Source organism: Zea mays, chromosome 1 (assembly GCF_902167145.1).
Source record: "Zea mays cultivar B73 chromosome 1, Zm-B73-REFERENCE-NAM-5.0, whole genome shotgun sequence".
NCBI lineage: Eukaryota > Viridiplantae > Streptophyta > Magnoliopsida > Poales > Poaceae > Zea > Zea mays.
In genome coordinates, this window is record NC_050096.1 from 297,812,673 (window position 1) to 297,840,277 (window position 27,605).

The 27,605-nt window shown below is 47.3% G+C and overlaps 2 protein-coding genes across 2 annotated transcripts; one reads left to right on the plus strand and one right to left on the minus strand.

Moving 5' to 3' along the window:
• Positions 1-7,542: 7,542 nt before the first annotated feature.
• Positions 7,543-8,882, minus strand: LOC100273279 (uncharacterized). Its single transcript, NM_001351061.1, has 2 exons — positions 8,178-8,882; positions 7,543-8,068 (listed from the first exon to the last, which is right to left on the minus strand). Exons 1-2 carry the CDS (start codon positions 8,766-8,768, stop codon positions 7,877-7,879), a joined length of 783 nt encoding a protein of 260 aa, NP_001337990.1. The 5' UTR covers positions 8,769-8,882; the 3' UTR covers positions 7,543-7,876.
• A 12,030-nt stretch (positions 8,883-20,912) lies between these two features.
• Positions 20,913-22,772, plus strand: LOC103644219 (polygalacturonase ADPG2). Its single transcript, XM_008667417.2, has 3 exons — positions 20,913-21,555; positions 21,654-21,882; positions 21,976-22,772. The coding sequence occupies exons 1-3, from the start codon at positions 20,998-21,000 to the stop codon at positions 22,614-22,616; spliced, it is 1,428 nt and encodes a 475-aa protein (XP_008665639.1). The 5' UTR covers positions 20,913-20,997; the 3' UTR covers positions 22,617-22,772.
• Positions 22,773-27,605: the final 4,833 nt, after the last annotated feature.

Consider the following 27,605-nt stretch of genomic DNA (forward strand, 5'->3'; position numbering starts at 1 on the left):
TCCAAGCGACTCAACTAAGAACACATTAGAAATAGAGTGCTCGGATGATATAGCAATTTTTCCTATCCCTTTCACCTTGCCTTGGTTCCCATCACCGAATATGATTGAATCTTGGGGATCCTAGTTCTTGACGTAGGAAGAGAACATCCTCTTCTCCCCTGTCATGTGGTTTGTGCATCCGCTGTCGATAATCCAGCTTGAGCCCCCGGATGCATAAACCTGCAAGGCAAATTTAGGCTTGGGTCTTAGGTACCCAACTCATGTTGGGTCCTACAAGGTTAGTCACAATAGTCTTAGGGACCCAAATGCAAGTCTTGTCTCCCTTACATTTGGCCCCTAATTTCCTAGCAATTATCTTCCTATCCTTTCTACAAATAGCAAAGGAAGCATTTAAATCATGATAAATTGTAGAAGGTTCATTCATTACTTTCCTAGGAAAATGAACAATATTTCTTCTAGGCATATGATTAACAACATTTTTCCTAGCCACATTTCTATCATGCATAATAGAAGAACTAGAAGCAACCATGGCATGAGAATCAAAAGCATCATAACTTCTATTAACATTTCTAGAATGTCTCCTATCATGATACATGAAGGCATGGTTCTTTTGAGCACTATTAGCCATAGGGGCCTTCCCTTTCTCCTTGGCGGAGATGGAAACCTTATGGCTTGTTAAGTTCTTGACTTCCCTCTTGAAGCCAAGACCATCCTTAATTGAGGGGTGTCTACCAATCGTGTAGGCATCCCTTGCAAATTTTAGCTTGTCAAATTCACTCTTGCTAGTCTTAAGTTGGGCATTAAGACTAGCCACTTCATCATTTAATGTAGAAATGCAAACTAGGTGTTCACTACAAGCATCAACATTAAAATCCTTGCACCTATTGCAAATCATAACATGTTCTACACAAGAGTTAGATTTACTTGCTACTTCTAGTTTAGCATTTAAATCATCATTAACACTTTTTAAAGTAGAAATGGTTTCATGACAAGTAGATAGTTCACAAGAAAGCATTTCATTCCTTTTAACTTCTAGAGCAAGAGAATTTTGTGCACTAACAAATTTATCATGCTCTTCATATAAAAGGTCCTCTTGTTTTTCTAGTAATCTATTCTTATCATTCAAAGCATCAATCAATTCATTAATCTTATCAATCTTAGTTCTATCTAAGCCCTTGAATAAGCATGAATAGTCTATTTCATCATCACTAGACTCATCCTCACTTGAAGAAGCATAAGTACTAGTATTACGAGTGCTTACCTTCTTTTCCCTTGCCATGAGGCAAGTGTGATGCTCGTTGGGGAAGAGGGATGACTTGTTGAAGGCGGTGGCGGCAAGTCCTTCGTTGTCGGAGTCGGACGAGGAGCAATCTGAATCCCACTCCTTTCCAAGATGTGCCTCGCCTTTCGCCTTCTTGTAGTTCTTCTTCTTTTCCCACTTTCCACTTTTCTTTTCCTGGTCACTATCATTATCGGGACAATTAGCGATAAAATGACCAATCTTACCACATTTGAAGTAGGAGCGCTTCCCCTTCGTCTTGTTCTTGTTGGGGTGCTCCTTGCGACCCTTTAGTGCCGTCTTGAATCGCTTGATGATGAGGGCCATCTCTTCATCATTAAGCCCGGCTGCCTCAACTTGCGCCACCTTGCTAGGTAGTGCCTCCTTGCTCCTTGTTGCCTTGAGAGCAATAGTTTGAGGCTCTTGGATTGGACCATTTAATGCATCGTCTACGTATCTAGCCTCCTTGATCATCATCCGCCCGCTTACGAACTTTCCAAGGATCTCCTCGGGCGTCATCTTCGTGTACTTAGGATTCTCACGAATATTGTTCACAAGATGTGGATCAAGGATGGTAAAGGACCTTAGCATTAGGCGGACAGCGTCGTGGTCCGTCCCTCGCGTGCTTCCATAGCTCCTTATCTTGTTGATGAGGGTCTTGAGCCTGTTGTATGTCTGTGTTGGCTCCTCCCCTCTAATCATCGCGAATCTCCCAAGTTCGCCTTCCACCAACTCCATTTTGGTGAGCATGGTGACATCGTTCCCCTCATGTGAGATCTTGAGGGTGTCCCAGATCTGCTTGGCATTGTCCAAGCCGCTCACCTTATGGTACTCGTCCCTGCACAATGAGGCTAACAACACAGTAGTAGCTTGTGCATTTTTATGAATCTGTTCATTTATAAATAAAGGACTATCCGAGCTATCAAATTTCATTCCACTCTCTACTATCTCCCATATACTAGGATGGAGAGAGAACAGGTGACTACGCATTTTGTGACTCCAAAATCTGTAGTCCTCTCCATCAAAATGAGGAGGTTTACCAAGTGGAATGTAAAGCAAATGTGCATTTGAACTATGCGGAATACGAGAATAATCGAGAGAGAAGTTTGAGTTAATCGTCTTCTTTTTCTCGTAGTTGTTGTCGTCGTCCCTTTGGGAAGAAGATGACTCGTCGCTGTCGTCGTAGTAGACGATCTCCTTGATGCGCCTCGTCTTCTTCTTCTTTCCATCTTTTCGTTTGTGGCCCGAGCCCGAGTCGGTAGGCTTGTCATCTTTAGGCTCGTTGACGAAGGACTCCTTCTCCTTATCATTGATCACAATCCCCTTGCCCCTAGGATCCATCTCTTCGGGCGGTTAGTCCCTTTCTTGAAGAGAACGGCTCTGATACCAATTGAGAGCACCTAGAGGGGGGGTGAATAGGTGATCCTGTAAAACTTAAACTTTAATGCCACAAAACTTGATTAAGAGTTAGCACAATAAAGCCAAGTGGCTAGATAGGAGTCTTTGCAAGACACGATAACCACAAGAAGATCAATCACATATAGACACAGTGGTTTATCCCGTGGTTCGGCCAAGTTCAACACTTGCCTACTCCACGTTGTGGCGTCCCAATGGACGAGGGTTGCAATCAACCCCTCTCAAGCGGTCCAAAGACCCACTTGAATACCACGGTGTTTTGCTTTGCTTTACTATATCCTGTTTGCGAGGAATCTCCACAACTTGGAGCCTCTCGCCCTTACACTTTGAAGTTCACAAAGAAGCACGGAGTAAGGGAGGGATGAGCAACGCACACAAGACACGAAATCAGAGTACCAACACGCACACAAGCCGCAACAAGAGCTCACAACACAACCCGGTGAGTTCACAACTCAAAGAGAGCTCTAATTGCTATCACAAAGAATCAAATGCGCGGAATCGAAGTCTTGGTGCTTAGGAATGCTTAGAGAATGCTTGGTGTACTCCTCCATGCGCCTAGGGGTCCCTTTTACAGCCCCAAGGCAGCTAGGAGCCGTTGAATGCATTCCAGGAAGGCAATTCTTGCCTTCTGTCGCCTGGCGCACCGGACAGTCCGGTGCACCACCGGACACTGTCCGGTGCGGATCTCCTTCCTTATTTGGCGAAGCCGACCGTTGGCGCTTTGGAGCCGTTGGCGCACCGGACACTGTCCGGTGCACACCGGACAGTCCGGTGCCCCCCTTCCGACCGTTGGCTCGGCCACGTGTCTCGCGCGGATCGCGCGGCCGACCGTTGGCCCGGCCGACCGTTGGCTCACCGGACAGTCCGGTGCACACCGGACAGTCCGATGAATTATAGTCATACGTCGTTAATCACTTCCCGAGAGCAGCAAGTTCGCCTGAGCCAGCCTGGCGCACCGGACACTGTCCGGTGCACCCAGACTGAGCTGACTTCGGCTGAACAAGGCCGTCTTTAATTTCAACTTGATTTTTCCTGTTTCCAGCACTTAGACACAATACATTAGTCTCTAAAACAATGTACTAAGTCTGAGAAACATACCTTTATACTTGATTTGTACTTTGTCCACCATTTAACACTTAAGCACTTGTGTTGGACACTAAATCACCAAAATACTTAGAAATGGCCCAAGGGCACATTTCCCTTTCAATTTGGCAACATTAAAGGTAAATTTAATCTCTTCTTGTCGATTCTTTTGAACCGACTGTAAGGAAGAACATGCCGAAGATTTGGCCTTTGTTGGCCAAATAAACTCAGCGGTATACACATATGCGGATTCATCATCTGAACTATCACGCTCTATTAGATGTATAGCACGGGCGGCCGATTTTGAAGCCTCTTTAAATCGGCTTTCACAGGCTAAAGCCCGCTGATGTAGCTGCGCTATCGAAAAGAACTGGGTCCCATCTAATTTGTCTCTTAAGTAGGATAGCAACCCATTAAAAGCTAGCCATGTTAGCTCTTTGTCTGCGACATGGATCCGAAAGCATCGGTTTCTAGTGTCCCGGAACCTCCGGATATAATCATTCACCGATTCTTCGCGTCCTTGTCGGACTGAAGCTAAGTCAGCTAGTCCTAATTCATATTCCTCGGCAAAGAAATGTTCATGAAATTTACTTTCTAACTCATTCCAGGAATTAATGGAATTAGGAGGCAGGGCGGCGTACCATGCAAAAGCGGTACTAGTAAGGGATAAAGAAAATAAACGAACACGAAATGCTTCTCCATCGGCCAATTCGCCTAGGTGTGCTAGGAATTGGCCTATGTGTTCGTGTGTGCTTCTCCCATTCTCACCAGAAAACTTAGAAAATTCTGGTATCCTTGCCCCTTGTGGATATGGGACAGTGTCAAACCGGTGATTATATGGCTTTTGGTATGATTGCCCTACTCTGGCTACATTAACTCCGAACTTATCTCGAAATAGTTATGTCATCTCTTCCCTAATTTTTTCCATTGCACCCGGTGGCAGGCCACCAGATCCTGGGTTATGGGGCTCATTTGGTCGGGCATTAGTGTACCGACCTTCTTGTCGTGACCGATCGATAGTGTTGATCGGTCTGTGATTATATGGTGCGTTATGGTTTAAATATGTAGAGGACGAAACATACTGCTGTTGTGGTGTGTAATAATTTGGTGCATTGTGTGCAACAGCAGGTTCTGCGTATGTGTATCCGGTTTGTCCGGTGGTAAATCCGAACTGACCGGTTGCGTTTACCATTATCGGGACGCCACACGGTAGTCCTAGTGCGGCCCCGGACTGTCTGGCAGGGAAAGCCGGACGGTCCACGTAAGGGTCGGACGGTCCGGGCAGAAGCTCGGACTGTCTGACTGCGTCCAGGTTCGCCGATCTGCCAATCAGGGACGGCGGTGGTCCTAGGGCGGCCCTAGACTGTCCGGCAGAGCAAGCCGGACGGTCTGCGTATGGGCCGAACGGTCCGTGCAGAGGCTCGGACGGTCCGGCCGTGTTCAGGGGCACCGATCTGCCAAGCAGGGACGGCGGTGGTTGTATTTGCCCTGAATATGAGTTCATCGGCATACCATATAAAGGTTGGGGCTACGAATCCCCATTTGTTGCCGATGCATCAGATATAAATACCCTATTACTAGTTTCATATGATGGAAAACTAGGCGCAACAGACTTTTCCAACGTACGCGTTAATTTTCTAATTGACTCTACTAACCCTCCAATCTGTTGTTTCATTTGATTTTGCTGATGATCTACATACTGTTTAATAGATTGGATGTCGTCGGGTTTACTTACGTTGGGGACTTGAAGCGAAGATAGAAGAGATGCGACGTCGGTCTCTCCATGTTTGATAACTTTCTGGTGGTGATCCACCGTATATTGTGATAAGAATTTCTCCTTCGCTTGACGCATGTAGTCCTCGTATTGTTGTTGCTCATCGGTCGTCAGACTTTCAACAGTCGGCTTTAGGATATTGTCCGGGGAGATATCGGTGTGATCTTTAGAACCGGCCATTCAAGGGCCTGATTTTTAGTAGATCTAAACACCTGTCCCCAGCGGAGTCGCCAAAAGTATGTTGGCACCTTTTCGTGCGCCAAACATTGCGTGAGAACCGGCGGCGGTGCCCTCTGCAGAGGCGCGGACGGTCCGCGACCAGGGGCCGGACGGTCCGCGACCTGGTACAGGGGCTAGCGTTCCATGCCTGACGGCCGGACGGTCCGCGCCCTGGGGCCGGACGGTCTGTGCGTGCGTAGGGGCGGCGAAGGTCGCCGGCGGCGCCTGGATCTCGTTCCCGGGAGGGATCCCGTCGGGGAGGAGAGATCCTAGGAGTTGTCTAGGCTCAGGCAGGCTGACCTAGATTCCTCTAATCGACGTAGAGCCGAAGAGAAGCGGAGAATTTGGTGATTGGAATACTAGACTAGAACTAAACTAGAGCTACTCCTAATGCATAAGATAAAAATGAGAAATAGACTTGATTTGATCGATTGTTCGGGGGTTCAATCGGTCGTAGCCCTTCATCTATATAAAAGGGAGGTCTGGATCCGCTTCAAACTGATTTCCGAGTTAATCCCGAGGTTTTAGGTAACAAATCCCGCGAGGAACTCTAACTAACTCTGCGCACGCGCGGACCGTCCGCGCCACCACCACGAACTGTTCGGACCGCGTACCGTCCGGCCTCACAGCCGGACCGTCCGCAAGACACTTTTGGTCTCCAACACCCGGTCGATTCGGCGCGGAGATCCACCATGAACTGTCTGGCACGCGTGTCAGGATAAGGTGTCAGGCGATCCCCGCATTAAATGCGCATGCGATACGGTCGGTTGGTGAGGCGATTTGGGCGAGGTCGCTGCACGACAAAGTTTGCCCGAGCTTGGCTTCGGGTGAGCCGAGGGTGCACCCACTGCTTGAGGATGCCCTCGGGCGAGGCGCGAATCCGTCCGGGACTACTATTCTTGCCCGAGGCTGGGCTTAGACGAGATCACGTCCCTTGGTAGACGAGGCCTTGACTTGAACTGTGACTATCAATCTTTTCGGTTTGTTCTAAGGATGTTTTTCAGCCGTGTTAAGGAGTATTGGAGCTACCCCTAATTACGGTACCTGGCAGTTCTCGAATATTTGTCACCTACTAATTTATTTTTGAACTAAATCGCGACAAATAAAAAATAGATGAAGTACTAGCTATTAATCAATTGTTTTCAGAGCCGTTTCCCGTTTGTCTCGTATGAAACCCCTAAAACAATCACTTGAAGACCGTGTGAGGTGCCGGTCTCCATCCGCTCCGCCTGGACTATGGCGAGCGCCAGCGAGGCGCGCGGCCGGGCATCTCACCGTCGCCGTCGCCGACGTTACGGCCACGAAAGATGCCCGGTCGATTCCGCGCGGAGACCCATCTCCCACCGGCCGACCCCAGTCACACCTGTCGCCCCGTCCCTTTCAGGATCCTATCGTAACCTTTGGATCGATCCCCCCCCCCCCCCCCCCCCCCCGGTGGGCACTGTCACGAGGGCAAGGGCAAATCCATCGAGGGCATGTGGCGAGTAGCGACCGGCCGGCCGACGTGCCGAGCAGGGTTCGTTCGCCATGCCGCGATGACCACTGCTAGTGCCCTGGCTGTACTCCTATCCTACAGAGATACGCATGGTCGTCGTTCGAGGAGAAAGAAGGTAACAGACATGGCTCCTGATCATGATGCAGGATGGATGATCAGACCGACTGAATTGCAGTACTACAGTACCAAGCATGGCGATGGCCACTGTACCTATCCCTATTCGCAGTGATGTGACGACGTGCCCGTATACTCTGTTCTCTGCACAAGTAAGTACGTAGCAGCTCTAACAACAGTTGCAGTATTGGGTTCTGAATGTAGTGTATATACCACTGTATATGTTTGCACGGTTAAGCAAACAACAACAGTTCGTTCAAGCACCACCAGCATATATGGATCCGATATACAAGCCAAGAGAAGAGAAAAGAAAAGAAAGAGAAGAGAACAACTGGCACCCTGTGATGGATGACACTGACAGACATCACAGGGGAACCAGCAGGCGCAGTACGTATACAGCTTACAGTTTTTTTTTCTTTACAGTTAGGTTCTCGGATGCAGCAGCGAGCGTACATCGATCACACGCAGGCAGGGAGAGACGGGGGTAGTCGGCTGGCTAGAAGAAGGAGCGCTTGGTGGGCACCCTGCCGACGGCCTTCATGAAGTTGGCGAGCTCCAGCACCTTGGCCAGCTTGAGGCCCCGCTTGGCCTCCGCCGACGCCCGCTTCTCCTCCGCCTTGCGCCGCGCCTTGGCGATGTCGTTCTGCGTCTTCTCCAGCGCCTTGGCGCGCTGCTCGTCCAGCTTCCTCTGCGGAACAAACAAGAACGCAGATCCTCAACTCGTGGTTTGAGTTGAGCAAGATATATATAAATTGACGAAGAGGGAGCAAAGAAGAGGGCGTCGGTGTAGTCGGTACCTCGATCTTCTTGAGCCACGCGGAGGCCTTCTCCACCTGCTCGGTCTCCCAGCCGTTGATGACCACATCCTCCCTCTTGAAGCGGTTGTTGATCTTGGCGACCTCGGCCGTCTGCCAGGCCGTGACCTTGGTCTCCACCTCCTCCTTCTTGACCTGGCTGGCCTCCAGGTGCGCGGGCGGCTGCGGCGCCGGCGCCGGGCCCGCGGGCACGACCTCCAGCCCGGACGCCCTGGACCTGGCTGGCGTGGCGATGGGGTGGCTGTCGGGGACGATGGCCAGCGGGTTGGTCTCCTCCAGCTCGTCCTCGCCGATGCTGGTGAGCTGGTCGGCGGCGCCGTCGTAGCCGCCGGTCTGCATGGTCGCCCCGGCGGCGACCATGGCCGTGAACTCGCGGCTCATCGTCATGTACTGCTGGTCGTCGGACGACGACAAGGAGCGGTGGCTGGCCGTGTCCCAGGACGCGGAGGCGGGCGGCGGCGCGTCGGGCGTCAGAGGGTGGATGTCGCGGAACGTGGTGACCTCGACATCGCGGCCGCCGTCGTCGTCGGGGTTGATGGATGGCGGTGGCGGTGCCTGCTGCTCATGCAACATGTGGTGGTGGTGGTCGTCACGTCGCCGGCCGGGAGCTAGCTGCCCGTGCTAGGCTCCACCATGCATGTGGTGTGGTGCTGGTGCGTGCGTGCCAGTAGCGTCTGTGCCGGGCTCGGCTCGGTGGCTGCGGACCACGGAGTTTATCAAGGAGAGGCGGATGGGATGGGCAACCCGAGCTGGCCGGGTCAAGTGAAGTGATGGGAGGCTCGTCGTCCATTTGCATTGGCGCGCGCGGGTGACACTGACACCTTGACACGTACCTGTCGGGAGAATCGCGCCCAAGTAAAGTTCCCTTCCCTCCCGTGCATGCACTGCACAGGCGCACTGACAGCGTGGGTCTTCGTGTTCCACCTGCTTGATTGCCTGCCTTCCCGTGCAACGGGAGACTGGGAGTTACAACTACTCCCTCTGTCGCAAAACCAAAATAATTGCGAATTGGCTAGTATTTTTTTTCTTTTCTACAAAAAAAAAACTTGGCACTTTTTTTCTACCTTGAAACTATGACAGCTACTACTAGTATATACAAGTTAGAGGACCAATCGAAATGCACGGTACCACGAAAAGCACACGCACGCTACTGTGCTGCCCTATCACGTTTCCCAGCGTGCACGGAGCTTGGCGAATTGTATACGAGTACACTAGTAGAGCACTCGCCAAAGTAGGTAGGTGCTGGCGTGTCGATTAGCTAGTGATGTTGCTTTATTATCTATATTATTATTATCATCATCGCACTAAAAGATTAGAAAAAAGAGAAAAGACACCACAAAGCCCAATCCACGCACGTCTTTTGAATCGCCCCTCCTTATCATCATCATCATCATCTCCTTCTTCTTTGTACGTACGTATGGACCAAGAAAAACACGGCGGGATTACTCTAACGATTCGCATTTGTTTATCATGCTGATTGATTAATAAATAAATAAATACGCTAGCAGTACTAGACACGTCCAGAATGATCATCATGGCCTCATGGGCAGTTTAATTCGCGGGCAAGTATGCTCCGCGCCGAGGTGGCAGCGGGCGATTGGGACGGGTAGGAAGGAAGGACGAAGGAACAGGCGTATAGCCAGCCAGGGCAGGGCCAGGGCAGGCCACGCGAGGCCCAGGACGCGTCGTGGCGGGCCGTCGCTCTCTCTCTCTCTCTTTTTTCCGCCGGGGGACGGGGTACGTACGATGGGATAAGCACCCCGGGGGGCCCAGGTCGTAAAATGTTTTGTTTTTTTTTTTGCTATTTTGATTTTTATTACGCGCGTCGCTCGCCGGCCGCTGTCGCGAGGGCCGCGTCGCTTTCCTCCGTCCCCTCGTCGCGGGGCGCGGACGGACGGACGTGCGCGAGCGCCAGCGCACAGCCACGCGACGTCTCTGTCGCGCGCGAGCCGCGCCAAGCGAGCGGGGGCGCTTGCCGTTCGCTCGCCGCTCGGGCCGCCCGGGGGGGTGGCACGTGTACACGGCGGGTGGGGTGACGCGACTAGGCGGCTGTCGCGCCCAGTCACCCACCGCGGCGCGGGGGCTCTTGGCTGGCTGGAGCCTGGTGGCGAGAGCCGGGTTGCCTAAAATACTGTGACGTACTGACGTGCGTGCGACTGCGCGACGAGGTGGATCGCCCTTGGGTACATACATAAAAAAAAACAAACAAAACATTTTTGGCTTGATCTATCAGAGCTGTTGCTGTGGATGGGAATGCAACCATCGGGTAGTTGACTTGACCCGGAAACAAAAAAACAAAAGAAAAGGCAGTGAGTCGTAGACTCGTAGGAGCCGGTGTCAGAGTATAAACTGGGTCATTGCGGCTACAGTGTTTAGAAAAATCAATATGAAAATTTGATCTTGAGGCCACGGTGTTTAGAACCTGTTGCCATCTGCTCTATTAGCTGGTAACAGCTTGGCTGGCAGATCGTTAAATACGCCAGGTCTGAAGAAACCGTGAAAAGGAAAGAAAAAAAATGCAACTCGCCACGCACGCATAGAAACCACGGCCGCGAAACCATGCCGATGCCTTGCTTGGAGGCCTTTGGACGCTTTGGTAGCTACCTTTAGCACCAAACCAATCATTGTACCGGGCTCGACGTACGTCTAAATACTACTATACTGCACTTCTTTTCTCGCAATCACTTGTGCTTCCTCCTCTTCATCTTTTTTCTCCTCCCCTTTCTCTAGAGGCTGCGGCACGTGTTGGCGCCCGGGTTGTTCACTCAGTCACTTGAGATTGGTGGGTGACTCATGTCATGATGGCGGCCGACGGAGCACAGGGAACACCACCGAGAAGAAATTGCAAAAAATATGAGTAATAAAAGGGAAAGAAAAGAGAGAGAGAGAGAGAGAGAGAGAGAGAGAGAGAGAGAGAGAGAGAGAGAGAGAGAGAGAGGGAAGGAACGGGGATGGTGGCTCGCGCCGCGAGCGAGAACAAGTGCGGCCGGATGGCGAATCACGTTCACGCCCCCCACGTTAATTAGTGCGAGGCCCGCTACCAGCAGGCCAGGCCGTCGTCGATCCGCTCGCCCCTTTTCCGGATCTCTTTCGTCGCCGTAGCAATAAGAAAGAAATAAACGGGGCTTTACCTACCAAAAGCAATGGTCACGATCGCCGGAGATGAGTGGCCGGCCGGGCGTGCATGCAGCTGCAGCGGAGCGCGGGGCCCTGTCTACCCGCGACGGAAATGCCCAGGCGCAGGCAGCAGAGGAGAAGAAGAAAATGAGACACTCTTCCATATGATTGGTTGCATGCGCGTCCAGCTAGCGCCTCACTCGTTCTAGCTTGGCTGGTCAGTTACGTACTTTAGAGCGCGCGTGCAAAGTGCGGGGGTGTTCACTTACTATCATCGAAATATTATAAAAAATATGGACATACCCTTTTATCTCCCTGGTACGTACAACCAAATACATCCTAAATTGCACATGCATATCCAGACTTTGACTCTGTCCTGTACAGATAACCTACAGACAACCAAACGGTCGGATCAATACATGTAAAGAGCCTAGATGAGCTCACACGGGCAACCAGACACACATGGTATGTCTCTGATGGTGTTGCCCTGCATGCATGCATGTTGAAAGTCGCCTATAGGGGGTGGATAGGCGGAATCTGAAATTTATAAACTTAAGCACACACTACAAGTAGGGGTTAGCGTTAGAATTAAATCCGAGTCCGAAAGAGAGGGAAAACAAATCAACCAAGAAATAAAGCGAATGAACACGGTGATTTGTTTTACCGATGTTCGGTTCCAAAGAACCTAGTCCCCGTTGAGATGGTCACAAAGACCGGTTCTCATTCAACTCTTTCCCTCTCTCAAACGGTCACTTAGACCGAGTGAGCTTTCTCCTTAATCAAACGGGTCACTTAGACCCCTACAAGGACCACCACAACTTAATGTCTCTTGCTTTGATTACAAGTCACTTGAGAATAATAATGTGAAGAAGAAAGCACGATTGCAAAAGCCAAGCGACAAGAGCGACAAATAACACATGGATCACTCTCTCTCTCTCAAGTCACTAATCACTAATGATTACTTGTCTCCATTGTGGAACTTGTAGAGATTGGAAGCTTTGGTTGTGTCTTGGAATGGATTGCTAGCTCTTGTATTGAATGTGAAAGATTGGAATGCTTGGATGAAGTGAATGGAGGTGGTTGGGGTTGTATTTATAGCTCCCAACCACTTTCTAGTCGTTGCTCCTTTCCTGCCGACCGCGGACGGTCCGCGCCCTTGGTCCGGACGGTCCGCCCTGCACATCAACGGCTGAAATCGCAACGGCCAGCAGTAACGGCTATATCAATGGCTATATAGCATTTAATGTGTCGTCAGATGTCAGATAAAGGTAGTCGCGGACGGTCCGGTCGTGCACCCCGGACGGTCCGCAAGGACGCTATAATTCATTTTACCGAACCTGTCACCTTCGGGTTTTTCTGTTCTTCGCCGACCGGACGGTCCGCGCCTAAGGCCGGACGGTCCGCGCTTGGTCTCGGACGGTGCTTGCTTTTCCATCGGACAGTCCGTAGTGTAGACTCGTGTTTTTTGCATTGGTTCTGTCCGAGGCTCACCCTAGTGTCGCGGACGATCCGCCGCAAGGGCCCGGACGGTCCGTGCCTAGGTGATTTTCCAAAAAAGCTTCTCCTGTCCGGAATAATCTACGGTATTCCAGACAGTCGACTTTAGTATAGTTGTAAATGAACTTATGCACTTGTGTAATGATCAACTAGACAAACTGGTTAGTCCACAAGGTTTGTGATGGTCGTCAAACACCAAAATCGATTATAGTAAATATTGAGACTATTTCCCTTTCACATGCCCCCCTATTTGTCTAGAGGAGCGGCTGACTCATCGTTTTTGATGTGCTTCAAGGCTGAAACCCATTTGTATTGCAAACCTCGTTCTCACGTGCTAGTATCAAGCACGATCGATCGAGTGAGCCTCGGCCGAGGGGTGCCTGTGGACTTCATAGAACTGCAACGGCTAGCAAGATCGTGTAGATTCTAAAATCTAATCCAATCTCGAGATTTTAGATAAAAATTACAAGATTGATAATATGGAAATCATAGAGACGTAGACCCTAGCACTGGACTCATTCATATTTTTAGCCCTTTTTTAAAGAAAAAAACATGTTCACGGTCCTAATGAAAACCATAAAACCATTTTTCAACCTTATGATTCACGTCATAGTCTATGGCGTCAATGTTACATTGCTCGGACCAATTTAAATGCAGTGACGTCACTATGGAAGGTGTTGTGATGGCACCTCAACGCTACAGATCATGGACCGAAATCTACCGCACCGAGGTCTGGTATCTCTCTCGAGGCTTCTCCTTTCCTCGCATGATGTCTCTCACTCTTTTGGTCTACATTTGTTTCTCATCTCTCTTCTCGTATCCCTCTTATGTGTCCTTCTAACATTCTCTAATGTGTTGGTTCAACCTTTAAAACTTGGATTTGATCCTTAGGTCTTCAAGACCGAGGTATCCTCCCTCTCTTTCTTAACTTATGTGTGTTGATCTGGTCAATTTTAGACATATTTTTCCAAGCCTAATTTTATGGGTGGATATAGGTTGAATCAATTTTGAATTTGGTGTACAAACAAAGTTGTTTAGGTAGATCGATTATGTTTGCAAACACGTGGTTAGTTAGGGAATGCTTATCACTCCAAGTCTGTGGACTATGCACATTTCACTATATCAATAAACAGATGATAGATGTTCACCAAGCAACATGTGATTCTCGTTTTTTAGCATATCACCACCCCTTTCCTAAGGGTTTCTGAAGGTAACCGTCATGCTGCCCTGATATGGTATATATTAGATTGCATCAGGGTAGTATGGTGTATCATCTTACTCTTGGTAGATATTGTACTAAGCGTAGTATGGTGTATCTTCTTACTATGGGTAGATATTGTACTAAGCGTGTTATTTGACAAGATGTGCTAGTTATCATATGTAGTGTCAATCTATCTTTATCTGTCTAAGCATCATGTTATTACATTAATCTTATATGGCCAAATCTGTATCGTTCGCTCGGTTGCTACATTCCACGATATACAACCGTAACATGTGCATATGATAACTTGAGAGTCCGATAAGTACCTGTCACTCTCCTTTAAATGCTTTGGTCGTGTTATTTGTTCTGGATGGACCTCTTTGGGTCCTGATTCATGTCTGCATGTATGATCATCAACTTGTCGTCGAGAATGTCCTAGGGTTGTTGACATGAAACATACTTTAGATCGGATCTGGGATGTTCCTATGAAAGGCTTGTTGTTTTTGCTGACTTTGGTTCTGGTTTACGATGTGGGTAATTTTGATAGATGTACTTGTTGTATCTATCGCTCTAAGATCAATAATCTTCTAAATCATGCTTTAGTCACGTTTATTTCCTTTTCGTTCACTTTTGATCCATATTTATGTTTATTTACTTATTTTCTACAAACTTGGAAAAGATGGCAATTTTGGCTCAAGGGAGTCGAATAGTGCCACTAGCACGAATGTGACTTGGCTAGAATTTGATGTTTACTTTATTGTTGTGCACCTGTAGAGCTAGCGATTCACCAACCACCCCAAAACCTCCCTAGTTGATAGGTTAAGTCAGTTGACATGCCTAGAACCCTGGCTGCCTCTAACACTTAGGGGTAGTTGGAGTTGCTTTAGGAGCGGTGATCATAGTAGCAACGTTTCTCCTGGCCCCACATGTGTCAACTGCCCACATGATTGATCGCAGGTTTCCTAAGATGACAACCCCTAATTTACTCTTCAAAACGATGCACTCAGCCGCAGTAATTTCCCTGCCTACAAGGAATGCACAGAGGAAAGGGGATTTCTTGCTATGATAGGAATAATAGATTGTATACATTAAAAGTGAAAGAACTATACCATTGGATGCAAAGGATAATTCACATCCCCGACTATCGTGGCCGAGGCGGTTGCCTCGTATAACTTATGGATATGGCATGCTTTTTCAGTGGCAGGATCAAACAACGACGTGAACGTGCTCAACCAATCATTAATTGTTGTTTGCCGACATGTTTTAAGGGTGAAGTAACAAACGTGAACTTCATGATGAATATTTACGAGTATAACTGGAGGTACTACCTCGTCAATGTAGCAAACTTTCTTTGAGCGGGACTTGTAATCTTTCCCCCTCCTTTGCTTGAGGATTTGGCGGAAGCTCTTTATGATGAGCGTCATTTCCTCATTGTCGAGCTTGGAGGCGTCGATGGGGAGCCTACTTGACGTAGACTCTTCTTTCTTCTCCTCCGTCGCTTTGAATGCGACGGGTTGCACCTCGGGTGAGGAGGTGGCGCCTTGCTCGATGATTTGTTTGGAGCCTTTGATCATCAATTCAAAGCTCACAAACTTTCCTATAACCTCCTCGGGAGACATTAGCTTGTATCTAGGATCACCACGAATTAATTGAACTTGTGTAGGATTAAGAAAAACAAGTGATCTTAGAATAACCTTGACCATTTCATGGTCATCCCATTTTGCGCTCCCGAGGTTGCGCACTTGATTCACCAAGGTCTTGAGCCGGTTGTACATGGCTTGTGGCTCCTCTCCTTGGTTGAGGACGAACCGACCGAGCCCCCCCTCGATCGTCTCCCGCTTGGTGATCTTTGTCACCTCATCCCCTTCGTGCGTGATCTTGAGCACGTCCCAAATCTCTTTGGCACTCTTCAACCCTTACACCTTATTATACTCCTCTCGACTTAGAGAGGCGAGGAGTATAGTAGTGGCTTGGGAGTTGAAGTGCCAGATTTGGGCAACTTCGTCCGAATCATATCCTTCATCCCCTACGAATGGTACCTGCGCTCCAAACTCAATAATGTCCCAAATGCTAGAGTGGAGTGAGGTTAGGTGATGCCTCATTTTATCACTCCACATACAATAATCTTCACCGTCAAAACTAGTGGTTTGCCTAATGGGACGGAAAGTAATGGAGTACGTTTAGAAATGCGAGGATAGCGTAAGGGGATCTTACTAAACTTCCTGCGCTCATGGCGCTTAGAAGTGACGGACGGAGCGTCAGAGCCGGAGGTGGATAGCGATGAAGAATCGGTCTCGTAGTAGACCACCTTCTTCATCTTCTTTTTCTTGTCGCCACTCCGATGCGACTTGGTATGTGAAGGGGCTCCCTTCATTTTGTTGTCGAACTCCCCCGATGGAGGCTTCCCGTGGCTTGTAGACTTGTCACCGCCGGTCACGATCTCCTTCTTAGCGTGTTCTCCCGACATCACTTCAATTGGTTAAACTCTAATGAAGTACCAGATTCTGATACCAATTGAAAGTCTCCTAGAGGGGGAGGTGAATAGGCAAATCTGAAATTTATAAACTTTAAGCACAACTACAAGTCGAGGATAGCGTTAGAAATAAAACCGAGTCCGAAAGATAGGGCGAAAACAAATCACAAGCAAATGAAAGCGGATGACACGGTGATTTGTTTTACCGTGGTTCGGTTCTTGCAAACCTAGTCCCCGTTGAGGTGGTCACAAAGACCGGGTCTCTTTTAACCCTTTCCCTCTCTCAAACGGTCACCTAGACCGAGTGAGCTTCCTTCCTTGATTTCCCGGGTCACTTAGGCCCCGCAAGGACCACCACACAATTGGTGTCTCTTGCTTCGCTTACAAGGCTTTGAGAGTAAGAATGAGAGAGAGAAGAAAGTCAACCAAGCAACAAGCGCAACAAAAGAACACAAGTCGATCTTCTCACAAGTCCTAAAAACTAGAGTTGAATTGTGGACTTTGATTTGATCGGAGGCTTTGATTTATGTCTTGGAGTGTTGTGTATTGCTCTTATATTGAATGAGTAGTGAATGCTTGGATGTCTTGAATAGAGGTGGTTGGGGGGTATTTATAGCCCCAACCACCAAAACAGCCGTTGGGGAGGGCTGTTGTCGATGGGCGCACCGGACAGTCTAGTGCGCCACCGAACACTGTCTGGTGCGCCAGCCATGTCACTCAATCGTTAGGGTTCTGACGGTTTTGACCGTTGGAGCTCTGACATCTTGGTGCACCGGACAGTCCAGTGCCGCACCGGACTGTCAGGCACTGTTCACTGTCCGGTGCGCCTCTGGCGCCTGCTCTGACTTCTGCCGCGAACTGTAGCTCTGTCAGGGCACTGTGCAGTCGACCGTTGCGCTGATAACCGTTGCTTCGCTTGGTGCACCGGACAGTCTGGTGCCACACCGGACAGTCCGGTGCCACACCGGACAGTCCGGTGCCACACCGGACAGTCCGGTGCCACACCGGACAGTCCGGTGAATTATAGCGGAGCGGCAGTCCAGAAACCCGAAGGTGAAGAGTTGGAGTCGATCGACCCTGGTGCACAGGACACTGTCCAGTGCGTCAGACCAGGGTTCTCTTCGGTTTCTTTTGCTCCTTTCTTTTGAACCCTAACTTTACTCTTTTTATTGGTTTGTGCTGAACCTTTGGCACCTGTAGAATGTGTAATCTAGAGCAAACTAGTTAGTCCAATTATTTGTGTTGGGCAATTCAACCACCAAAATCATTTAGAAAAAGGTTTGACCCTATTTCCCTTTCATGTTGATTTGGTCAATTTTAGACATATTTTCCAAGCCTAATTTTATGGGTGGATATGGGTTGAATCAATTTTGAATTTGGTGTACAAACAAAGTTGTTTAGGTAGATCGATTATGTTTGCAAACACGTGGTTAGTTAGGGAATGCTTATCACTCCAAGTCTGCGGACTATGCATATTTCACGATATCAATAAATAGAAGATAGAAGTTCACAAAGCATCGTGTGCTTCTCGTCTTTTTAGCATATCACCGTCCCTTTTCTAAGGGTTTCTCAAGGTAACAGTCATGTTGCCGTGATGTGGAATATAATAGATTGCATCAGGGTAGTACGGTGTATCATCTTACTCTTGGTAGATCTTGTACTAAGCATTGTTATTGACAAGATGTGCTAGTTATCCTGTGTAGTGTAAATCTATCTTTATTTGTCTAAGCATCATGTTATTAAATTGATCTTATACTTCCAGATCTGTATCGCTCACTCGGTTGCTACATTCCACGATATACAACTGCAACATGTGCATATGACAACTCGAGAGTCTGATACGCACCTGACACCCAACTTTAAATGCTTTGACCGCGTTATTTGTTATGGATGGACCTCTTTGGGTCCTCAGTCATGTTTGTGTGTATGATCATCGACTCGTCGTCGCAAATGTCCTATAGTTGCTGACAAGAAACGTACTTTAGATCGGATCTCAGATGTTCCTATGAAAGGCTTGTTGTTTATATGGCCCTAGTTTCGGTTCACAATGTGGGTAATTCCAATAGTTTTTTGGCCCATCCACGCGCCTTCGGTTGTACGTGTTGCGTCCGTCTATCTATGACCAATAATATTCTAAACCATGATTCATACATGTTTATTTCCTTTTCGTTCACCTTCGATGCACGTTTACTTTTATTTACGTATTCTCTATAAACTTGGAAAAGATGATAATTGGCTCAAGGGAGTTGAATATTACAACTAGCACGGATCGATCCATGTGACCAAGCCAGAATTTGATGTTTACTTTGTTGTTGTACACCTGTAGAGCGATTCACGGACTGCCGCATACCCTCCCTGGTTGATAGGTTAAGTCAGGTGACACGCCAAGAACCCTTATTGCCTCTAACATTTAGAGATAGTCGGAGCTGCTTTAGAAGCGATGATCATAGTAGCAACGTTTCTCCTGGCTCCATGTGTGACAACTGCCCACATGATCGATCGTAGGTTTCCTAAGATGACACCTCCTGCTTTACTCTTCAAAACGATACACTCAACCGCAGTAATTTCTCTCCCTACAAGAAATGCATAGATGAAAGGGGATTTCTTGTTATGATAGGGATAATGGATTATATGTATTGAAAGTGAAAGAATTGTCTCATTAGATGTAAAAAAGGATAATTCACATCCCCGACCATCGTGGGCGAGGCGGTTGCCTCGTATAACTTATGGATATGGCATGCTTTTTCAGTGGCGGGATAGAACAACGACGTGAACGTGCTCAACCAATAATTAATTGTTCTTTGTCGACATGTTTTAAGGGTGAAGTAACAAAGGTGGACTTCATGGTAAACAGTTACGAGTATAACCGGAGGTACTACTTTGCTAATGGCATATATCTTCGATGGCCGGTATTTGTAAAGACCATCCTGCTCCCATAAAACTCCAAATAAGTGGATGTTTGTTGCATGCCTGAAAGATACACGGGAGGACATTCATATTCTTGCAACGCTAGGCTATTCTTTTTTCCCACCAGGCATTAGTGTGATTATTATACGTGTACGTGTACGTATCATTTTGTACAATATAATATAAAAATGAACGTGTACGATCGTATGACGTGGACGGCTATGAAAATAAGCAAATAAATTTTTTTTGTTGGGATTTCATGTAATTTGAAGGGGCACAATATGATTTTGTATGTTGTCATGGGCACTGAGTCTTTCCCTCCTGACTGAGACGGATGGGTGCCGGTGCCCCCGTCGGCGGGACAGTGGTACTGTGTACGTTATCACACAAGCCTTAACTGCGGATGGTGAAAACAACCGATAATGACCTCGATGCTGATCGGCAGACACGCACTGTACCTCGTCATCATCGTGACAGCCATCGTGGCTGTGCTTCGTTGTTCACCGCCGATCCGATCGATCTGCTGGACGGCCATCTGCTGCCACGCCCACGCGCACCGTCGGCTGGACGGCCGCCATCAGACTCCTGTCTCTTTGGGTCTCCCTGCTCCGATGAGTACTCATCTTGTCTCTCTTGCTAGAGCCTAGAGGTCCAGAACCGTCTCCAGCAGACACGCCTATACGGACTACAGATTCGGATGCGAATTCCCCCATACTGGGTCATATTATTACTATACAAAATAGAAACTCACTGAACAACTCGCTGCTCAAAACACAGCAAATTAACTGATATCGGTTTTCTTTTTTCTTTTCTTTTTCCTTTTTGAACAGATAAAGACCGAAAGGGCAACCAGAGCCACAGGCCACCAGCGGTGCAGAGCCTACGAGAAAGGACTGGACACTGCGGCTGCGGGCCCCCTACTACAATTTTACTTCCAGCAAAAAGTCGCAGCATAGATAGGCTTAACGGAACTGGGGGAAAAAGGACCTCCGAAAATGCAGTAGGGCAGGCCCGTGCAAATCTGGGCTAAGGAAGACAAATTCAAGCTGGGCTATGATTGGGCCTCTCTCCCTGCTAACATGATGGGCTCGGCTCATCTAGCACAGGGCACACCAAAGAATGGGGCTACTTGACCTGCACCAAGGTACATGTGCCAACTGTTTGGTGGCGAGATGCAGAATTCGAGAAATTTTGTCACGAGGATCCAGCAGGAGGCTCAGATTCAGGTTCTGTCACGGTACTCATTTTTATCCCTCTGGCGCAATACCTGAAGCAAGAATCTTATCCACGGGTTCCCTTCCGTCCGCAAGCATGGCTGCATGCTGCAGGCACGCTCCAGGCCAGCCTAACCTCTGCCCTCCGCGTGTGCGTGATCCTTCAACGGCAACGCAACCCCCAGACAGAATAGAATCCCTAGTTCGTCCCGGCGCGCGCGTCACGATCCCGACACCAAGCTGGGCAAAAACCAAAACTGCGTCGGCTCAGGTCCCCCGCGACCAGAATTTAAAGCTGAAGCCGCGAGCACGATCGCCTCCGACTTCAGTTCCGTGCTGACGACGCGATTCACTTCAGAGTTGAGGCCTGTCCATCGGTGCTTGGCGCTGCCCATGGCGTCCAGCATGAAGCCGACAATGCTCGCGTCCACGGCGGCCCTGCCCCTCCTCGCGCTCCTCCTCCTCCTCCTCCACCTCTCGTCCGGCGCTCTCGAGGCCGTAGTAGTAAGCGCGAGCAACGGCACCGCAGCCGACGGTGCGAGCTACACGTGCAGCGGGTCCCTGACGTGGCCGTCGTCGTCTCACCAGAGCGTGTTCAGCCTCGACCGCTACGGCGCCCGCGGCGACGGCAGGCACGACGACACGGGCGCGCTCGCCAGGGCGTGGGAGGCGGCGTGCGCCTCGCCGCGGCCGGCCGTCCTGCTCGTCCCCGGCGGCAGGCGCTACCTGCTCAAGCTCGTCGTCCTGCGTGGCCCGTGCAGGTCCCGCGTCGCGGTCACCGTGAAGGGCACCCTGGTGGCGTCGCCCAACAGGGCGGACTGGAGCGACAGCGACCGGAGGCACTGGATCGTGTTCCGGAGCGTCGACAGGCTCACTGTCCACGGCCGTGGCTCCATCGACGGCAACGGACACAGCTGGTGGCCGCACTCGTGCAAGATCAACAAGGCTCTGGTAGTATAAAGCTGTGGCGCCGACCGGTTCTAAAAACGAAGTGTGTGTGTCATGTGTGACCTCCTAACTGAACTGGCTTCTTCTCTCTTTCTCTATAGCCCTGCAAGGCGGCTCCAACGGCTCTGTCGTTCCACTACTGCACCAATCTAAGGGTGGAGAATCTCAAGATGATGAACAGCCAGCAGATCCACATGTCGATCGAGGACTGCGCCAGCGTGCAGGTGTCAAGGCTGTCCATCACAGCACCCGGCACGAGCCCTAACACCGACGGCATCCACATCACGCGCAGCAAAGATGTGCGCGTCACGAACTGCAAGATCAAGACAGGTACGTAGTAGTAGTAGCAGCCAACACGTACGCCAAGCCATGGACACCACTACTATGCCTTCAATTCAAACTTTTCCCTGCTCAATTTCGCAGGAGACGACTGCATGTCGATCGAGGACGGGACGCACGGCCTCCACGTCTCCGGCGTCGTCTGTGGCCCCGGGCACGGGATCAGCGTCGGGAGCCTAGGAGACGACGACTCGCGAGCGGAGGTCTCCGGCATCACCATAGACTCAGTGCAGCTACACGGCACCACCAACGGGGCCCGGATCAAGACGTACCAGGGAGGCAGCGGGTACGCCAGGGACATCACGTTCCAGAACATGGCCATGCACGGCGTCAGGAACCCGATCGTCATCGACCAGAGCTACTGCGACAGGGCCGAGGCTGAGCCGCCGTGCCGGGAGCAGAGGTCGGCGGTGCAGATCAGCGACGTCGTCTTCAGGAACATCCGGGGGACGACCGTCACCAGGGACGCCATCAGGATGAGCTGCAGCAGGGACGTCCCGTGCCGGGGCATCGTCCTGCAGAACATTGACCTCAAAATGCAGGGCGGGAAGGGACACGCGGAGAGCACCTGCCAGAATGCCAAGTGGAGAAAGTCCGGAAAGGTCGTTCCGCAGCCGTGCACCTCGAAGGAGGAGGGCAAGGTTGGGCAGCTGTTGGAGTTCCTCTTAGATCACGAGCTCGCGTCGTCTTTGCGCTCGTGGAGTTCCTGGTCACTGTGGAACTAGAGACCTGCATGCAGTTCGTCGTTTTGCTGCTGTGCTCAGTGAGTACGTCAGTGTATTTGTCATTTCCTTCACGTAAGTAGTACGTAACACCCATGCATGTATAATGTACTGTTATATATATTAATATATAGCAACCACAACCACGCATCCACATCAGCTGCTTGTATTTTAGGGGACATGACGCTTGAGATTTCAGAATCAAACATGGTGTGGCGACCTGGACAGCTCTAAACATCGCGCATAATTGGGCGTCTTGGCCTATTGTCCTGGTCCCACACCTATTTGAGCCACAAAAAAAACAACAAGAAGAAACACCCTTCTGATAAGACGGTAAACATTTCACTTATTCGGACTATGCGTGAGTGCTCAATGATCGTGGATATTATTACACACCAAAATAGATGACTAAGGGTCTAAGGCCCTGTTTGGAACTACTCGAGCTCCAGAAATTTTAGTGGATGAATTGGTGAACAGGTTATTATGTGTTCTAGAAAATCATAAAGTTACATTTACAAACCTTTATAAGACATTTGGACAAATTATTTTATTTATTGTCTAGATTAAAAATCTATAACTATTTAGATTTATATTATAAACTATAGCTCCACGTTGAAGCTGGAACCTATAGCCATGCCAAACACCCGCTAAGTATTTGAGCATAATTACCATGAATGGGTTTGTTATAGCTCGCTAGGGGTAGTGTATCATTGATGCAGACATAATCAAAAGGTTTTGACCACTGTTCATATATGATTCAAAGGTCTCAAACCTCTCAATGACAAGAGATCTTTTATCATTATCTTTGGATGGTTACTCTTCGGCACATGTGAGGATGTCTTAAGACACCCGAAATTGATTCCCTATACTAGGGTATTTAGTTTTGAGCTCAAGGGCAATGGGATACATGTTCTCAGCGGAACACTGTCACACCCGTTTCCAAGGGCAGAGCCGGGTGCATCGCATATGTGTGCCAGGATCTATTTCCACACATATGTTGACGTCACAAGTGTAATATATCAAAAGAACAATGCATAAGAGCGTAAATAACGATTATATTAACATATTACACTTCAAACAAACATAATGTCTTAACCTTTATTCATCAAAGTACAGCGAACATGGACATCCATCCACAGGAAGATGACCGGGGGTATCACTAGACTAGCATCCATGGAGTTCAGCATCATATCTTCATCTGCAACTTCTGATCAAAATTAAGCAAGGGTGAGCTCACTTATGGTCGGGGCTCAGCAAGTGGGGGAAAAACTAATGCAAGGTAACAAGATGAGGCTAAGGTTGAGCAGTAAGCATTTTAGTTGGTCAACATTTTATTAACAACACCTGTCTTACTAGTAAGTGTGAATCCCAAGTATTCCCATTAAGCAAAGATACAAGAGTATATCAAAAACACTTAAGTGAAACCACTTAAGCAAACCATTGGCAGATCATCGGATCTCGATTTATTTCCATCTTCAAGTTCAATTATCATGTGAGGAGTCCAGGCTGCTCATAACCGTGAGCACGGCTGATATATCAGTTCTACACTTTGCAGAGGTGGCGCATCTTTACCCATGAGTCGCGATTCCCTTCTAGCCCGGGTTAGCTAGACCCGTATTCACTTCCGAGGTGAATGGCCAGGGTCTCACTACGAGGCTTCTCCCTAGAGTCCTCATTACGCAAATGCTGGAAATGGTCAACTGCATAAGGTACACCTACCGTAACCAACTTATAGTCCAGACTACAGGGTAAAGCTTTGGGAACTATGCCCGTATCCAATCTGCCTGAGCCAGAACTATAAGCGCTTGCCAGATGCCCCCGTTCCGGTCGACCATGACCAGCACCCAACATAAGACTTCCCTAGTTATTTAGCCAAGACCAGAGCCATGATAGTTCTCATGGTAGCACTGTTTTCCCGGGTGGTCACTCCATGTTCCAATTAATATGCAATAAACTTGTTTAACCATCGGGTTAACAACCATAATGTAAACTTACCAAGTTTGGAACATTAATATCATAAGCGGGAGTGACTGCATAAAGTTAAGTTGTAGCAATAGCATAGCTACTAATGTAAAGTATAATTCCTAGGTTTGATCAAGGAATAAGGTTGGAAAGGTTATCTAAATAGGTATCCCGTCAAATTATGCATATATATCCAAAAGAATAAACTTTATTAAATGTATTGTTTGGGATCAAACAGAGTATGCAGAGGGAGAAGTCCACTTGCCTTGCTTATTGAAAACTTGAGGTTCTTCCACGGATAGGAATAGATCTTGATTCTTAAGTACTAGATCAACCACTGAATATCACATAAACAAACAAGAAGAACAAACATCACTCAATAACATACAACATTCACCATACGTAAAGCCTAACGAAAAGAGCGTTCGCTTTTCAAAAACATCGCAAGTAATGGTTATAATAAGAGGGTATTCTTTTAAAAAATGTGTGATCTATACTTTAAAAACAAAGACATGAGCTTAAAATATCTTAATTAAAATATACAAATATTGGGTTCATCAATTTTAATCTTTTATAAAACGTCATATGTGACACGTCTAAGATAAAGGGTTTATAAGATGATAAAACACGTTACAACGATATTAAGCATTTTTAACCTTTTAGATATAAGTTATATATTTAGGGTTAATGGGCTACTAATCACGTTATTAATTTTAGAAGCATTATGGAGCATATAATTCATTGTTAAACCTATCACTTATGATAAATTAAGATATAAGTCTAAATAGGTTTTATGTGAAAATGTCATTATTATTATTAAACACCTATTTATGGAAAGTTATGGTATATGCCTTAAATGAACTTTTATGTAAAAGACAATGAACAAACAACTATCTTTTAATTTCATTTAAAAACACATAGCCTATATTATTATATTCGAAGTCAATATATATAAATTAACATTTTAAGTTATAAAAGAACTTAAACTCTTATTACTGTATTTTATCCTTTAGGAAAAACTAAGTGATTTGTATATAGTGTGGACTAAATTATATGGAATCATTAATCCTACCATAAATCTAGTTAAGAACAAATTGACTATAGGTTTGATTAATAAATTATGATAAAGGATAATTAATCTATTAATTATCTTTTAATTCTAGTGTAGGAACAAAATGATCTAATTCGTTAGAAAAGAAATTATGTATAAACTATCATTTTAGTTTATAAAAGCAATGACTTCTTCTTATCTTTTAATTAAGAAATTGTAAATACTCTATTAATTGGACATATGTTTATTTTCTATTTTTATTAAAAAACATATGTCTACATATTCATTTAAGTCTCTATTTATTACGGCTATACTTAAACATCTATAAAGAACCTTATTAAATAAAAACACGATGTCTATTAAAAAGGTCATTTTACAGTTAGAAACAAATTCTCCAATTCTTTAGTAAGAAACCTATTTACCAATATAACTATCAATTTCTTTATTAGGAAAGCATGGGTGCCTAATCAGGTTATTCTAACATTATTATAAAATTCTATCCTTTCGGTTTTCTTCCTTTCTTTCCTACATAGAAATTATACGTATAACTAAAAATTGTTTATTTAATTCCTTTAACATTAATATACTAGAATTAATTGTAAATTACTAAATGAGACTTTTAATAACCTATTCATGGTTATTATGACATAAATGATCATTTTACTATTCTAAGTAATTAAGTGTTATACTTATGAATACATTTATACATTTATTATAAATAGTAAAATCTATATTTTCATTCGACCGGAAATACGTGGCTTAATTCCTATTTCAATTTCTTATATCGCGTATATCAATACTAACCGATTATCGCTCCATACACTAAAGTGAAATTAACTATAAACATTTCTAGTATGAAAATCACTAAGTTAGTGAATGGTGACCGTACTTATTTTTAAAATTATAAAATCATACGCATATTCAAAGTATTATCGCAGGGTTCGATTTGGCTACACGTATACATCGCCTCTCTAAAAATCATACGCGTGAATCGCCAAATCGCATCTAACATTACAACAATAATTCATAAGATCAATAAAGTAATTCAAACATGATTTAGAAAATATATTGACGGGTTGGGGTTGTCTTTAACCTTGAGTTCTTGTTCTTGCGCAGGGATGGATGAACGTCGACGAGAGGGAGTGGTTCGACAGGCAGGTAACGATGAGGTTTGGACGGGGTTCGAAGACGTTTCCGGCGAGGTGCCGACGTCCCGACGGGCGACGACGAGTAGTGAAGGCGAGTGTAGCAGCAGCCGCAAGGTACCACGCAGGCGAGCGGTAAGTAGAGTGCAGGTGCTCGGGATCACGGCTGGCAACGGAGAGGAATGGAGCAGCCGGCGCCAAGAGGACGGCAAGCAGTAGCGCGGCTCCACACGAGCAGAACTAGAGATGAGCAGGGAGAGGCGGGTAAGCACACGGCACACGGACGACATTTATATGGCCGAAGAGGAAGGTAGAGGGGCACCGGGAGGGAGATGAAGAGCATCAGACACCATTAATGGGGAAATAACAGTCTGCAGTTAGTGCGAAAAGAACGGCTGGGTTAGTTGGGGAGATGGATCGACGTGGTTGGGTGGGTGCGTAGCGTGCTCCACACTAAGGATGCGAGCAGGCGGGCAAGAATCTGACTGGTCGGCGTGTGCATGCCCGACGAAGAACAGCCGAAATGAACCATGGAGAAAGTGATTTGCTCTGACGGATGGGGCCCATTGAGCAGGGATCGTGTGGGAGGAAGGGAGCCAGAAAAATGCTAATTGTGCCTCAGCATGCCAATCAAAGGAGGAGACAGGGGATGAACCATTTGGAAAGGCTCACAGTCGGCCTCATTTTTTTAAAAAAATTTCGAAATTCTTTTTTTAAATAACAATATATAATAGAAATTCAAAATAAAACCAATTCTATTATTAACATAACAAAAGCTTATTTTACAAAATAAATTATTTTAAGACGTTCTCTTGTTTAAATAAAAGTTTTTTT

What these genes read in the sequence shown, in the direction of transcription:
- LOC100273279 (NM_001351061.1), bottom strand. Translation starts at nt 8,768, where the DNA reads ATGTTGCATGAGCAGCAGGCACCGCCACCGCCATCCATCAACCCCGAC. An exon ending in CGTGGCTCAAGAAGATCGAG is followed by an intron (nt 8,069 to 8,177) that starts GTACCGACTACA and finishes TTTGTTCCGCAG; the next exon opens with AGGAAGCTGGACGAGCAGCG.
- LOC103644219 (XM_008667417.2), top strand. Translation starts at nt 20,998, where the DNA reads ATGGCGTCCAGCATGAAGCCGACAATGCTCGCGTCCACGGCGGCCCTG. An exon ending in GCAAGATCAACAAGGCTCTG is followed by an intron (nt 21,556 to 21,653) that starts GTAGTATAAAGC and finishes CTTTCTCTATAG; the next exon opens with CCCTGCAAGGCGGCTCCAAC. An exon ending in GAACTGCAAGATCAAGACAG is followed by an intron (nt 21,883 to 21,975) that starts GTACGTAGTAGT and finishes TCAATTTCGCAG; the next exon opens with GAGACGACTGCATGTCGATC.